This window comes from Salvelinus fontinalis, chromosome 31 (genome assembly GCF_029448725.1).
Source record: "Salvelinus fontinalis isolate EN_2023a chromosome 31, ASM2944872v1, whole genome shotgun sequence".
NCBI lineage: Eukaryota > Metazoa > Chordata > Actinopteri > Salmoniformes > Salmonidae > Salvelinus > Salvelinus fontinalis.
The window spans coordinates 41,353,203-41,370,183 of NC_074695.1; the positions used below are offsets into that span (position 1 = coordinate 41,353,203).

At 40.6% G+C, this 16,981-nt stretch overlaps 1 protein-coding gene across 1 annotated transcript; it reads right to left on the minus strand.

Annotated features, from left to right (window-relative positions):
• Positions 1-310: 310 nt before the first annotated feature.
• LOC129830261 (histone-lysine N-methyltransferase SUV39H1-like) lies at positions 311-15,372 on the minus strand. Its single transcript, XM_055892691.1, has 6 exons — positions 15,273-15,372; positions 14,195-14,340; positions 7,452-8,114; positions 6,632-6,778; positions 2,604-2,733; positions 311-1,562 (listed from the first exon to the last, which is right to left on the minus strand). The coding sequence occupies exons 1-6, from the start codon at positions 15,289-15,291 to the stop codon at positions 1,429-1,431; spliced, it is 1,239 nt and encodes a 412-aa protein (XP_055748666.1). The 5' UTR covers positions 15,292-15,372; the 3' UTR covers positions 311-1,428.
• Positions 15,373-16,981: the final 1,609 nt, after the last annotated feature.

Sequence of the window (16,981 nt, forward strand, 5' to 3'; positions counted from 1 at the left end):
TATTTTTGCCGTTAGAGCTGTTGCAAATACTTACGCTGCATTTCCACAGGCAGCCCAATTCTAAAATTTTGCCCAATTATTGGCAAAATAGCTGATCGGTCAAAAGACCCAATTACTGAAAAAAATAACAGCATTGGACCTTTTTTTTTTACGCAGCCATAACGTCAGGCCAAGTATTTAAGGAAAGTGTACATTTTCAGTTGTTGGATATCGCCAGTAAAATCATGCATTGATCTGAAAGTCATAGGAATGCAGTTACACCATCTAGTGGTGTTGTGGTTGTACTAAAAATAACTTTAGTACAACTACATTTTGCGTCGGGTAAATTTTCATTACATTTTCCAGAACAATACATCTGATTAAAACATTTACTTATTGTTTTTGCTGGCTGCAAACCTTTATATTTTATCAATGTAATGTGAAAAAACAGAACTGTGTTGTTTACTTTGACTATCAGAGCTACTACATGAAAAGTAAAATGACTAACTACACAAAGGATATTTTCCATCTGCTTCACACAAAAATAGGTTAAAAACATGGAGAGCGGTTTCATGGTACTGCTTGCTTGCCGTGAATTGCAGGACAACAAAATGGGAGCGTCAGAATGGAATCATTCACATTTAAGAAAAAGTAGGCAGATTGAAAACCAACAAGCACCGGGACAGTTTGGGGGTAAACTAATTCATACCTTATTTTAAGACAAGAATATACAGCACTACTTGCAAGAAGTATGGAAGAATTGCACTTACCGGTAATTGTAAGTGCAACTGAAAGCACATCAGTATGAACGTGTAAGTACACCTATTAATTACATTACTTTTGTGTCAAGTTTGCTGGATGTCCTTTGGGTGGTGGACCATTCTTGATATACAGAGGAAACTGTTGCGCATGAAACGCTGGCACCTACTACCATACCCCGTTCAAAAGGCACTTACATCTTTTGTCCTGCCCATTCATCCTCTGAATGGCACAGAAACATATCTCAATTGTCTCAATGCTTAAAAAAGTATTTCTTTAACCTGTCTCCTCCCCTTCATCTACACTGATTGAAGTGGATTTAACAATTGACATCAATACGGTATCATAGCTTCACCAGGTCAATCTGTCATGGAAAGAGCAGGTGTTGTTAATGTTTTGTACACGCAGTGTATAATCTCTGAAGACATTTTTTTAAACGCAGATTTGTGGATGTAGATCATGTTCATTGTTTCACTAAAATTGTTACCAACATACTAGATAGGTTTGGGGACATAAAAAAATAAATCACCATATCAGTTTTGATATCACCCATGCACCAATGTGGCTTAAAAGTCAAAGTAAAATAAAAGTAGACAAATAAAAATTCATGTAAACGCTGTACAACTTTAACAATTCCCCAAAATATATGATGTGTCTGTTCTAGCTTTGACGTTCAGTTTCCAATCTATATCAGAAGAGATACTTTCGACATGTGTCAGATCCACACCTGCACTCCACCCGAATCCGCTTTTTGGGAGAGCTCGGGAGTCCCGCTAAACTGAAATTTGAGTCCATCCTTGTGCTCTCTGCATCAACTGGATCAACTGCAACGACAATGTCAAGAGCCAAATTCAGCCAAGATAGCCAACACAACTGAGAAACGTGTTATGGTTATCTCACCTGCACCACATAATTGTCAAACTGTTTAACAAGCCAAATACGAAAAGCAGTATTGCCCAAGCATCAAACACTAAAAAGCAAAACAAAGTTTAATGTTGGAATTTCCAGTGCTCACTGATTCCATTGCATTATACAATTTCAAGGTGTGTTACTACAAAGACAAGAGGGTTAACCCAATTGCACTTGCCTACCTAGCCCTGAAAGGCCTGAGTAGGTAATTTGACACATTTGGTGTCCACTGCCCACACCCACCTATGTAGTTAGTCAATGTAGCTAGTAAGTTAACGGCAATGTCTGCTAGCAGCAATGGGTGATGCCAAAATGACGGAGCCCATTAATTTTCAATGGAAGGAAAATTATACGCCTAAATGAGCCAGGTGAAATGTGCAAAGCAAAGAAAGCGATGCACATTTTTTTGAGGAAAGCTGGACTCCAGCGATATTAAGGCAAGATTGACAATTGAAGCTCACAATAGCTTCCTGCCGGTGCTGTATCGGAGGTTGATAAAGTCATTACCTATCACGCTGTGGGCCTGCTGCTCGAAAGAAACACCCACATGGTGATCAACAGTTGAAAATCAAGTGACTTTCAGTTGATATCAACTGTTAGTCACTATTAGTAACAGCAGCTGTATTATCTACCTTTAAAAGGGATACTGCAGGATTCCGTTTTTTCCACTTACCCAGTCAAATGAACTCGTGGATACCATTTATACGTCTTTGAGTGTAGTATGAAGAAAGTTAGAGCTGGTTTCTTGAGCCAATGCAAACTAGCGTTAGTGCAATGACTTCAAAGTACACAGGTACGATAGCATACGCTAGCAGAGACAAAAAATACGGTATCCAGGAGTTCATCCAATTCTGGGTAAGAAGAAAAACAGCTTAATTGACAATATCTCTCAGTATCCCTTTAAAGTTTAAAATGTCACATTGGGGTCATATTAGGCAGTGGAACATCACACTTACTTTGCATCTTGTAGTCAAAAGTGAGCTCTTCTCCTGCCCTGATGGAGCGTGTTGAAAATAATGCTATCCTCGGGAGCCTCTCATCCAGGTTGTCTATAAACACATTGTATACTTGCAGGTTGGGGTTGCACTGCAAAACAGAGACAAGACAACTTAAAAAGGTAAACACATTTTTTTTTTAAGGTCCAATGTAGCAGGGGTTTTTTTAAATCTCAAAAGCAAATATTTTCTGGGTAACAATTAAGTATCTCACTGTGATTGTTTTCAATAAAAAAAAGGTAAAAAATAAACCCAAATAGTTTCTTAACAAAGGGCAATTTCTCAAGCAATAATTTAGCTAAGAATGTCTGGGAGTGGTCTGAACTGGGAGTGGTCTGAAAACTTAAAATTTGCCGTTATTGGTAGAGGTTTAGAACGCTTTCTTATTGGTTTATTAATGAACCTTTTCTCAATAGGGGGGCGCCATTTCGACCAAAAAAACGTTCCCAAATTAAACTTCCTCGTACTCAATTCTTGCTCGTACAATATGCATATTATTATTACTATTGGATAGAAAACACTCTAGTTTCTAAAACCGTTTGAATTATATCTGTGAATAAAAAAGAACTCATTTTGCAGCAAACTTCCTGTTAGGAAGTGAGAAATCTGAAAATCGGGCACTCTGTTCCAGGGTCAGTTTATTAATTTGCATGTAATCTATGGGTCGCCTTCCCCTAGATGTCAGTAAGCAGTGAGAATTGGAATGGGGTGTCTAGGTAGATCTGAGGCCGTACAAAAGCTCTTGGAACCGGGTGTGCAGTCTTTCAACATTCGTCATGACGCAAGACAGACCTCAGGATTGCATTCTGAAAAGCTCTCGTTATAGGCGTTATAAAATCAGAGCCGGATATATCTTCGATATAGGTGTTAAAAACATCATAATGTAGTTATTTTAAACCGAGTTATATCAGTATATAGCGATTTTCGGTATTTTATTTGTGCTGCGTTATGGTGAGTTGGACACGTCTTCTCCACATAGCTAATGTTTGCTGCTAATTCCAAAGTTGAAGACGACAATCTACAACCGAGCAACGATTATTCTGGACAAAGGACAACTTGCACAAGATTCTATTTATGATGTTAATTCGTTGTTCTGTTGAAAAATGTTAAACTATTATTCCGCCATTCATTTCGGTGCCGTCTCGCTTTAACGTACGCTGTATGTCGTAGTAACGTTAATTTTTGAAAATCTAACACAGCGGTTGCATTAAGAACTAATGTATCTTTCATTTGCTGTCCAACCTGTATTTTTTTGTCAAGTTTATGATTAGTTATTGATTAGATTAGGTGCCTCTCCCAAGATTTCTCGCGACATTTTGTTTGCATTTTGGCTACTATTCATATTGTATAACCACGATTTGTGCCGCTAAATATGCACATTTTCAGACAAACCATATATGTATTGTGTAATTTGATGTTATAGGACTGTCATCTGAAGAATTCTGAGAAGGTTAGTGAAAAAAATAATATATTTTGCTGGTTTATTCGTTATCGCTACTGTTGGCTTGAATCAATGCTGTTGTGTGGTTGGCTATTGTAGTAAGCTAATATAATGCTATATTGTGTTTTCGATGTAAAACACTTTAAAAAAATCGGAAATATTGGCTGGATTCACAAGATCTTTGTCTTTCATTTGCTGTACACTGTATTTTTCATAAATGTTTTATGATGTTATTCATAAAACATTCTAGTTGCTTTGGTGAGAGTTGTGATGGTGGCTGCAATGTAAAACTATGATTTATACCTGAAATATGCACATTTTTCGAACAAAACATATGCTATACAATAAATATGTTATCAGACTATCATCTGATTAAGTTGTTTCTTGGTTAGTGACAATTTATATCTATATTTGGTCGAATTTGTGATAGCTACTTATGCAGTAAAAAAATGGTGGGGAAAAAAAGTTGCCTTTTGCTATCATGGTTAGCTAATAAAAATACATAGTGTCTTCCCTGTAAAACATTTTAAAAATCAGAAATGATGGCTGGATTCACAAGATGTGTATCTTTCATCTGGTGCCTTGGACTTGTGATTTCATGATATTTAGATGCTAGTATTTACTTGTGGCGCTATGCTAGGCTATGCTAGTCAGCTTTTTTACTGATGAGGGTGCTCCCGGATCCGGGATGAGTACCAAGTAAAAGTTAAACTAATTTACCACACGGTGTTGTCACCATGGAAGGCCAAAACTCTATCCCACCAACAAAGTCAGAAATGTCTGGTGTTGTTTTTCTTTTCCAAACAGCTTTTACACTAAAAGGGCATTAACCTGTCTTGGGTACGTGAGACGTTAGCGTCCCACCTCTTCAACAGCCAGTGAAACTGCTGGGCGCCATATCAAATACAGAAATACTCATAAAAATTCAGAAAACAAAACATATTTTACATAGGTTTAAAGATTAACTTCTTGTGAATCCAACCACTGTGTAAGATTTAAAAAATGCTTTACAACGAAAGCATACCATATGATTATTTGAGAACATAGCCCAGCAGACAAATCATTACAAACAGTAACCAGCCAAGTAGTTACACAAGTCAGAAAGAGATAAAATAATCCCTTACCTTTGATGATGCTCATATGGTTGCACTCAGCAGACATTCATTTACTCAATAAAATGTTCCTTTTGTTCGATAAAGTCTCTTTATATCCAAAAACCTCTGTTTTCTTCACACGTTTTCTTCAGTAATCCACAGGCTCAAAGTTTCCAAAACTGTTCAAATAATGTCTGTGAGTATAACATAACTGAATTGGCAGGCGAAAACCTGAGGAAAATCCATCCAGGAAGTGCTATTATTTTGAAATGGGTGTTTTTCCATTGAAAGCCTATCCACCATATAAATGGTTATGACCAAGATTGCGTTCCCTATGGCTTCCACTAGCTGTGAACAGTCTTTAGACATTGTTTCAGGCCTTTATTCTGAAGAATTTGGGAGAATGAGCAGTTTCAATGAGAGGCCAGTGGAAAGTCCCCAACCTATTTGGTGCGCAATCCAGAGAGAGCGCCTTCCATTGTTTCTTTTATATTGACGACGCTATTGTCCAGTTGAAATATTAATAATTATTTAAGCTATAAACAACCGGAGGATTGATTATAAACATCATTTGACATGTTTCTACGAACTTCACGGATACTATTTGGAATTTGTCTGCCTCTTGTGACCGCATTTGAGCCATTGGATTACTGAACAAAACGCACCAACAAAAATTGAGGTTTTTGGATATAAAGAGGGGCTTAATCGAACAAAACAAACATTTATTGTGTAACTGGGAGTCTTGTGAATGCAACCATACGTAGATCAAAGGTAAGTGATTAAAGTGATTAACTTTATTGCTATTTCTGACTTTCGTGACTAATCTACTTGGCTGCTAACAGTTTGTAATGTTTTGTGTGCTGAGCGCTGTCCTCAGATAATCGCATGGTTTGCTATCGCCGTAAAGGCTTTTTGAAATCTGACAAGGCGGCTGGATTAACAACAAGTTAAGCTTTATTTTGATGTATTGCACTTGTGATTTCATGAAGGTTAAATATTTATAGTAATTTAATTTTGGCGCTCTGCAATTTCACCGGAAGTTGTCGAGGTGATCCATAAGAAATTGTTTAAGGTCAAAGCATATCTACAGCAATCAATGCTATATTTCAGAATAGTCAAACGCTTATAATACATTCCACAAAAACACAATTATATTATGATTGTCATTGAGAGAAAAAAAATGTTTGTTCACTATAAATCTTATTCAGTTGGAAAAATTTGGTGCACTTCTTGTTCCGTATGCGAAAGCATATTACAGTGCAATACTAGAACACGTCCATGGGAACTCAAGTGGCAATTTGAACGGCTTCTATTCTGATGTGTCTACGATTACGTCTGCTTTCACTTGCGCGTAGAATACCAAAATATACTACTACCGAAAGGTACGACATTGTGCTTTGGCTATTCTGCAGGTATGTTTTTTGAAAGGTTAACTCGTATAATGTGCCACTCACACTGTGGTTGACAAAGTGGGAGATGTTGCCATGGTTAGCAGCATCCACCGTATAAACGTCCTCCACGTAGTCCAGGTCAAACAGGTAGGTGGCGCCTTGCCGGTCGTACAGGTGTCCTCTCTTCTCCGCCTCATCCGATGTGATGATCTGACAGAGGCAGACGAACACACCACTTTAGCAACTGCTCACAAACACCCTGAATGGAAAGTTAAAGTAAGCTTCTGTTAAAAAAGCAGACTCAGACATTTGTCTAATGTCCTTTGTCTATTACTCTAATCCAGGCGTCTGAGACTATGGGCCACCCTTCAGAGAACATCAAGACAACGCCCCCCCCATTGCAACTATTTATTTTTCAGTTGTAAATAGTTGTAATGAATCTGTTAGAGAACCACTATTTTTGGCCACTCCATCCAATCCAATATTTATAATAGCTAGCAATCTGATTTATTTTACAAGGCATGTCATTGCCCCTTTAAGACATCTGTTGCGCAGTTGCACCTAAAGCATGCTCCAAACTTATTTTTATTGCGCCACAAGTGTAATTTTAGAAGTTGAGAAATAAACATTGTAGCACTGGAAATCAATTATTATTTTTAAATGTAGCCATCAAAACTTATTTTAAATGACAAATGTAAAAAATAACCTTATAAACCCTTAAAAATATATGAAATGCTGGTGCTTCCCTAGGGAGGCACGCATCACACTTTAATCCAATTTTAACATTCGCTTCGTGACAGAATAGCTAATTCCGGTAAATGCAGCGGACATGATCGGCCAATACTTTCCCCCCAAATATTGGCCAATACTTTATACTACGTACCTCTCCAACGTACTCCATGACAAAGGTGTTCTTTTTGATGTGCTGTAGTGCACGCACACCCCAGCCTCGGCCATTCCCAGTCTTGAAGATGCACAGGTCAAACTGAATGCCCTTCTGGACCAAGCGGTTGGAGCAGTCAGGCCCGCAGCTGCAGCGGGCATTACACTCATAGATGGGCTCCCCGGCCCGCACTCGCACCTGGCCCTTGTCAGTGTAGGCCAGGCGGTGGAGGGAGGCCCCGGGGCAGCAGCCGCCGATCGGATCACTAAAGCAGTCCTTACACTCACAGCCCACGGCCATCTCGTTGAGCACGATGCCCTCGCCCACCTTATAGTTAGTGATGTAGGTGAAGTCCCTGGGCGGGCCGTCCAGGTCCACCTCATTCAGGACAAAGATGCGGCCCGGGTGGTTACGAGTCTTGTTCAGGTCGGCTTCCCAGCACTGGAGCCTCTTGCGGAGCTTGGCTTTCTGCACCAGGGTCCAGGCCACGTCCTTGTCCAGCCGCTTGGGGCAGGTGGTCCGTCTCTTCTGCCGCCTCAGCTCATGCTCCATGTCCTCGTGGAACTGCGTCATTAGCTTCCTGCACTTGAGGTTTTTGCGTGGCTCCCATGTGTTGCTCGACTCGGGGTAGCCCTTCCATTTAACCAGGTAGAACTCCTGCTCCTGATTCACAAAAGGAGACATGACTTGGGTTGCATATTATGGCACAAAATGTTAAAAAATGTATACATTATGCACGCATATACTCCATTCGAAAAGTATTCAGACCCCTTGACTTCTTCCACATTGTTATGCTATAGCCTTATTCTAAAATGGATGAAATTGGTATTTTTCCTCAATCTAAACACAAGATCTCATAATGACAAAGCAAAACCAGATTTTTAGAATTGTTTGCAAATTCGTAAAATAAAAAAACAGAAAGCACATTTACATAAGTATTCAGACCCTTTACTCAGTACTTTGTTGGAACACCTTTGGCAGGGATTACAGCCTCGAGTCTTCTTGGGTATGACTCTACAAGCCTGGCACACCTGTATTTGGGGAGTTTCTCCCATTCTTCTCTGCAGATCCTCTCAAGCTTTGTCAGGGAGTGCTGCTGCAGAGCTAAAAACTCAGCAAAAAAAGAAACGTCCTCTCACTGTCAACTGTGTTTATTGTGAGCAAACTTTACATGTGTAAAGTCAGTCCCCACCCTCCGATCCAACAGTTCCCAGACGTGCTCAATGGGATTGAGATCCGTGCACTTCGCTGGCCATGGCAGAACACTGACATTCCTGTCTTGTAGGAAATCACGCACAGAACGAGCAGTATGGCTGGTGGCATTGTCATGCTGGAGGGTCACGTCAGGATGAGCCTGCAGGAAGGGTACCACATGAGGGAGGATGTCTTCCCTGTAACGCACCGCGTTGAGATTGCCTGCAATGACAACAAGCTCAGTCCGATGATGCTGTGACATACTGCCCCAGACCATGACGGACCCTCCACCTCCAAATCGATCATGCTCCAGAGTACAGACCTTGGTGTAACGCTCAGTCCTTTGACAATAAACGCAAATCCGACCATCACCCCCCCGGTGAAACAAAACCGCGACTCATCAGTGAAGAGCACTTTTTGCCAGACCTGTCTGGTCCAGCGACGGTGGGTTTGTGCCCATAGGAGATGTTGTTGCCGGTGATGTAAGGCAGGTCCTCACCAGACAACAGGCATACAAGCCCTCAGTCCAGCCTCTCTCAGCCTATTGCGGACAGTCTGAGCACTGATGCAGGGATTGTGCATTCCTGGTGTAATTCAGGTAGTTGTTGCCATCCTGTAGCTGTCCTGCAGGTGTGATGTTCCGATCCTGTGGAGGTGTGATGTTCCGATCCTGTGCAGGTGTTGTTACACGTGGTCTGCCACTGTGAGGGCGATCAGCTGTCCGTTCCCGTCTCCCTGTAGCGCTGTCTTCGGCGTCTCACAGTACGGACATTGCAATTTATTGCCCTGGCCACATCTGCAGTCCTAATGCATCCTTGCAGCATGACTAAGGCACGTTCACACAGATGAGCAGGGACCCTGGGCATCTTTCTTTTGGTGTTTTTCAGTCAGTAGAAAGGCCTCTTTAGTGTCCTAAGTTTTCATAACTGTGACCTTAATTGCCTACCGTCTGTAAGCTGTTAGTGTCTTAACGACTGTTCCACAGGTGCAAGTTCATTAATTGTTTATGGCTCATTGAACAAGCATGGCAAAACAGTTTTTAAACCCTTTACAATGAAGATCTGTGAAGTTATTTGGATTTTTACGAATTATCTTTGAGACAGGGTCCTGAAAACGGGGCGTTTCTTTTTTTGCCGAGTTTATTTTCAGGGGTTTGATCAGGTTCAAGTCTGGGCACTGGGAACTTTTCTCCGTTCCTCTTTCCCTCGATCCTGACTAGTCTCCTAATCCCTGCTGCTGAAAAACTGCCACCAATATGCTTCACCGCAGGGATGGTGCCAGGTTTCCTCCAGACATGACGCTTGGCATTCTAGCCAAAGAGTTCAATCTTGGTTTCATCAGACCAGAAAATTTTATCTCTCGTGGTCAGAGTCCTTTAGGTGCCTTTTGGCAAACTCCAAGCAGGCTGTCATATGCCTTTTACTGATGAGTGGCTTCCGTCTGGCCACTCTACCATAAAGGCCTGATTGGTGGAGTGCTGCAGAGCTGGTTGTCCTTCTCGAAGGCTCTCCCATCTCAACAGATGAACTCTGGAGCTCTGTTAGAGTGAACATTTGGTTCTTGGTTACCTCCCTGACCAAGGTCACTTTCCCCCGATTTCCCTGAGCTGGCCGCCCAGCCAAAATGAGCAGAGTCTTCGTGGTTCCAAACTTCTTCCATTTAAGAATGATGAGGCCACTGTGTTCTTAGGGACCTTCAATGCTGCCGAAATGTTTTGGTACCCTTCCCCAGATCTGTGCTGCTCTACAGACAATTCCTTCAACCTCATGGCTTGGTTTTTGCTCTGACATGCACTGTCAACTGTGAGACCTTAAATAGAAAGTTGTGAGCCTTTCCAAACCATGTCCAATTAATTGAATTTACCACAGGTGGACTCCCAATCAAGTTGTAGAAACATCTCAAGGATGATCAATGGAAATAGAAGGCACCTGAGCTTACACAATTTCGAGTCTCATAGCAAAGGGTCTGAATACTTACGTAAATAAAGTATATTGTTTATAATACATTTGCAAAAAAAAATATAGAAACGTGTTCTCTGTCATTATGGGGTATTGTGTGTAGATTGACTTTTTTTTTTTTTTTTAATCCATTTTAGAATAAGGCTGTGACCTAATAAAAAAAGTCAAGGGCAGGGAGGCAAACTGGTGAGGGCCCAGAAAAGTGACACTTTTTTGCACTGAAACATGCAAAACATGACAGCTTTGCACACTCTTGGCATTCTCTCAACCAGCTTCTTGAGGTAGTCACCTGAAATGCATTTAAATTAACAGGTGTTCCTTGTTAAAAGTTAATTTGTGGAATTTCTTTGCTTCTGAATGCATTTCAGCCAATAAGTTGTGTTGTGACAAGGTAGGGGTGGTATACAGAAGATAGCCCTATTTGGTAAAAGATCAAGTCCATATTATGGCAAGAACAGCTCAAAAAAGCAATGAGAAATGACAGACCATTACTTGAAGACATGAAGGTCAAGTCAATCAGGAAAATTTCAAGAACTTTGAAAGTTTCTTCAAGTGCAGTCGCAAAAACCATCAAGTGCTGTGATGAAACTGGCTCTCATGAGGACCGCCACAGGAAAGGAAGATCCAGAGTTACCTCTGCTGCAGAGGATAAGTTCACTATAGTTAACTGCAACTCGGATTGCAGCCCAAATAAATGCTTCAGAGTTCAAGAAACAGACATCTCAACATCAACTGTTCAGAGAAGACTGCATGAAATCAGGCCTTAATGGTTGAATTGCTGCAAAGAAACCACTACTAATGGACACCAATAAGAAGACTTGCTTGGGCCAAGAAATACGAGCAATGGATATTAGACCGGTGGAAATCTGTTTTTTGGTCTGATGAGTCCAAATGTTGGTTCCAACCTCTGTCTTTGTGAGATGCAGAGTAGGTACACGGATGATCTCTGCATGTGTGGTTACCACCGTGAAGCATAGAGGTGTGATGGTGTGGGGGTGCTTGGCTGGTGACACGGTCAGTGATTTATTTAGAATTCAAGGCACCCTTAAACAGAATGATTCTGCAGCAATACGCCATTCCATCTGGTTTGCGCTTAGTGGGACTATCATTTGTTTTTTAACAGGACAACGACCCAACACACCTCCAGGCTGTGTAAGGGCTATTTGACCAAGAAGAGTGATGGAGTGCTGCATCAGAACACCCGACCTCAACCAATTGAGATGGTTTGGGACGAGTTGGGCCGCAAAGTGAAGGGAAAGCAGCCAACAAGTGCTCAGCACATGTGGGAACTCCTTCAAGACTGTTGGAAAAGCATTCCATGTAAAGGTGGTTGAGAGAATGCCAAGAGTGTGCAAAGCGGTCATCAAGGCAAAGGGTGGCTACTTTGAAGAATATAAAATATATTTTGATTTGCGTAACACTTTTTGGTTACTACATGATTCCATATGTGTTACTTAATAGTGTTGATGTCCACTATTATTCTACAATGCAGAAAATAGTAAAAATAAAGAAAACCCTTTAATGACTATGTCTGTCCACATTTTTGACTGGTACTGTATATACGTTCATATTTTATAAAAGAGCAGACCCGAGCAGCAAATTGGAGATTCAAGTCGCTGTTCGCTAGAAGAGTCTGATGTTTCAGCGTATGTAAAAGGTGCCTATTGTATTTCTTTACAGCTCACACATCATTTCAGATTTTCAAAATTGATAAAATCTTAAATCTAGTGCAAAGGCATTTTAGAAGCATTGCCTCTATAGCTAATACCAGACACTCACTCATTCTTTATCGCACAGTCTTCTAAACTCCCGACTCCATTTAATGCCAAGATGTTTATATTTATTTTTGATTATGCTTTTGTAATGCTTTTTGTGACGTGGATCATAATTACAGTTAGCCTATCAGGTCCTCGTAACGTTACGTGGAAAATACAATTAACGGGACACAAAAATTAAATGTAAATTACACTCGCACAAATGCGACCAGTTATTTTTCGTATTTACATATAATTTCTTTCACTAGCAAATGCGAGTGAACTGCTGGCCCTTTAGAGCCCACTGAATGTCCATCTTATGTTCGCTAACGTTAGCTTTAAACAATCAGTGTTTACCTTTCCACAACACATGATGTCGAAAAGGGATTTGGCCATGTGTTAACGTACAGCTGACAGTCGGCAAACTCAGCATCACAACAAACAGGAAGAGGGGCAGACACGGGGTAGCTACTTCGAATAATGATGTATTAATCGCCATGTCTGTTGACACAAACTCTGTACATGTCTGTGTGTCGCAGCTCGAGAATCGGGATGTTAGATTTACTCGGTGGATTTATTTTTTATGAAAATGTTTAAAAAAATTAAACAATCAGGCCCTATTCATTTCTGCGCACTTTTAACTCAGATCTTGTTACCTGCATACATGGACTATTTTCATAGTTGGTACGCAAAATGTCTTGGCAGGTCTGAAAGTGCTTTTTGCATATACAGTTCCAAGTTTCTAACAGTTGGTTAGCCCAAGATGTACTGTTAAGGAGTGTAGGCTCCTTTAATATCCAAGGACCTTTATATGTTATGTTCAAAGGTAAACTGGGTCTGGCAGCCAAAACAGCTAAGTACTCCATCTAAATGTGAATCTATTCTCAATTGCGATACTGTTCTAGAACCATAAAGCCCTCTACTTTTATGACACATCAAAATAGTTTATAAAATATATATGTATTGTACACCGTTTTAACACAGTTGCAGCCAACAGGACATCACTTTTCTGGCATCCTTCTTCCATTACACCCAGGTGTTCAGAGACTCTAGATAGCGAATTAGAACAGGTGGACGCCTGTTGGAAATATCACCGTGTGGTGGGCCATGTTAAAAGGTGAATAGTAATTACCGTCGGGAAAGCACGGGCAGCATCTGGGAATATCCCCCGGACTGCAGATATGTTAATAGACGGTATATGTTTAGTATTAGGCTACCGTCTATGAAAGGGCTAACAGTTGGACACAAACACAAATTAGGGCTGGGAATTGCCATGGAACTCTCAATACAATATTATCACGATACTTAGGAGCCGATACGATATGTATTGCAATTCGATAGTTATTTTATTGCGATACAATGTTCCAAACATATTACTCGCCATATGTCTGCTGCAGAAAGACAAGATAGAGACATGATAAAACGAGTTTGGATCAGTCATGGCAATAAGTGTTGAAAACAAACTGGCTCCCTATTTAAAAGACAGATTGAGAACAAGGAAAAATACTAGCGTTTTGGTGCAGGTACAGCCAACTAGCACAGAAATAATATTGCAATGTTGTCAAAATGATATATCATCAAAAATAATATCCTGGTTTGTAACAATTGATTTCCCCCCCCATCACTAATAGAGATCCTATTAAATTACATCATTATATGGTCACATGCCTGTAGCTGTAAATTCTGACTGATGATCTGTTTCCATGGACTGCTTTATGGACTGTGGCTTAAAGAAACCAAAAGTAAAAATTAATCACTAACTGAAGGTTGCAATTCTTGAGATAACTCCAGGACTTGCCTCAGCCTTCATAGTCCCTTAGAGAATGAATTCACTCACCTTAGACTTCTTGTAGTCACAGAGGTACTCAACCTCATAGTCGTCGATGTTATGCTTGTTCACCCGTAGCTGTTTACAATGGAGCCTTTCCCGGCGGCAGACAGCCTGCAGATCGTCCAAAGACAGCTTGCAGGATACGCTACAACCTGCAATTGTAGCCACCATGTTTAGCTAACTAAGTTACAAATAAACGAGAAAAAAAAGATATTCAGCTTGAGTATTCTTATTTGTAATTGCAGACACTGCCAGACAGTTCTACAAAAAAGACAGTTTGAAGACGGGTAGAAACTGCTCATCCAATAGAAATCCCTGATATCGCATGTAGGCGATGTCATGACGAAGTTAGCTAGTTAAACTCATGCGCAGAAACACCTCACTGAGTCTAACGGTTGTTTCGTGCCGAACTGCGCACGCGCAAGCCGTCAAATCAAAGGCACGCCTTCGATGTAGTCGTATTTGACGAAAATGAAAGCGTGACACGAGATTGGATTAATACAATGTTCAACTACTTAAGACATTCATTCGAATCTAGGTTGTGTCTTTAGATTGAGACAATAAACTAATAAGGAAGAATTATTCACTTCTCAAACCCCAGCCTGGTCTACTTTGTCTGTTTAGCTAGCGTTCCTGGAAGTCTCGCGATGTTACGCCTCTGGTTTCAGAAACTGTGGTTCTACAGAATAAGGTCTGTTTTGGCGCGCTAAATGATGTTTGCAAGCAAGTAGGGCTGTCAGAAAAACACGCGAATTTTCATAAAATGTACGCGTCCTAATGACACGCAACTTGCTAACTAGCTAGTTATTGGGCTACTTTAGTTAGTAGTTACTCCATATCCGCATGCATTCGTTTTAAAAGTTAACGGTATCAACTTCAAGCTGTTAGTATTAAAAAAAAGACCACAATCCACATGCGCAGATAATTGCCTACTCAACATCGTTCTTGCTTTAACCTGGCTAGGTATTCTACGACAAGCGTGTGATAAAGGTCGCGGAATTAAGTGTAAGATTTTAATTTCAAACAGCAACAACATGCAAGAAACACAACACATATATACGTATTAACTTCCCACTCTCCTTACCTTCCAACTCTTCCGCCATGTTTACTGCACCGCCAAAATGGAACAATCCTTCGATTGGGGGAAAAGACTTCGAGGAAGCAGCTGTTCTATGCTGTTGATTGGATGCAGCATATTCTAGCGGTATTTCTATTGGAGCAGAAAAAGCTCTGTGACTGCAAAACTTTGCAAATATGTAATCATTTTGCAAGATCAGCAAGGTATGGAAAAATAATACTCATATTCTCACTAATGTTCAGCGAATATTGGTGTAAAAAATAAAACATCCTTATTTATTAATTCAATCATTTGAAATGTGTAACACTAGAGGGTGCAGTAGACACACCATTTCAAAATTGGCTCTACTACATACATGGGAGTTAAAAATGAAATCACATTTTATTGTTCATGTACACATGGTTAGCAGATGTAATTGCGAGTGTAGCGAAATGCTTCTAGTTCCCGACAGTGCAGCAATATATAACAAGTAATCTAACAATTCCACAACAATTATCTAATATACACAAATCTAAGGAATGGAATAGGAATATATAAATATATGGATGAGCAATGACCGAGCGGCCTAGGCATGATGCAATAGAAGGAATAAAATATACATACGAGATGAGTAATGCAATATATGTAAACATTATTAAAGTGACTAGTGATCCATTTATTAAAGTGGCCAAAGATTTCGAGTCTGTATGTAGGCAGCAGCCTCTCTGTTAATGATGGCTGTTTAACAGGCAGTGGCTCAGGTGGTTGTTGTCCTTGAAGATCTTTTTGGCCTTCCTGTGACATCGGGTGCTGTAGGTGTTCTGGAGGGCAGGTAGTTTTCCCCCGGTGATGCGTTGTGCAGACCGCACAACCCTTTGGAGAGCCCTGCGGTTGTGGGCAGTTCAGTTACCGTACCAGGCGGTGATACAGCCCGACAGAATGCTCTCAATTGTGCATATGTAGAAGTCTGTGAGGGTTTTAGGTGACAAGCCAAATTTCTTCAGCCTCCTGAGGTTGAAGAGGCGCTGTTGCACCTTCTTCACCTCACTTTCTGTGCAGGTGGACCATTTCAGTTTGTAGCCAGAGCAGTGCTTGATTTAGGATGAAAGTAGTGCAGGAGCTGTCTTTTTCCAAGTCTGTCTGTCTAGACTATGTTCACCGAAATTCGCAAATTACATTATGCTATAGAGACCTCTGATTATTCAATGTTAAGGGTTCGTACACATTTTATGACTTTTAACCAAATGTTCATGACTATTATAGCCTACATGAAAAAGTAAGCATCACTGAAGGCTACTGGGTCTGATCCCATGTAGGCCTACCATCTCCTGCTGTTGTGCCCTTGATCAAAGCAAGGCACTTAACCCCCCCCAAAGTAGAACTGCACTGTTAGTCACATGTTGTCAACCCTCCATCTGGATAGCTCCTGGGTGTGCAGGCTTGGCTTTTGATCCAGCCCTGAAACACCCAAGTTCGCTTATCAAGGTCCTGTTGAGCAGATTATGTTTAGGCTACAATGTCGTTAGAGCAGGGCTTGAACAAAAGCCTGCACACCCAGTAGCTATCCTGGAGGATGGTTGCCACCCTTGACATAAAATATTGCATTACAATAAAAAAATGTGGCTATCTTTATAAAATGATTCACTCATTTATATATAAGGCAAAACATATTAATGTTTCAGGGGAGATCTATGCACAGCACGTTATTTGTCAATTATGATATTTGTAGAATATTT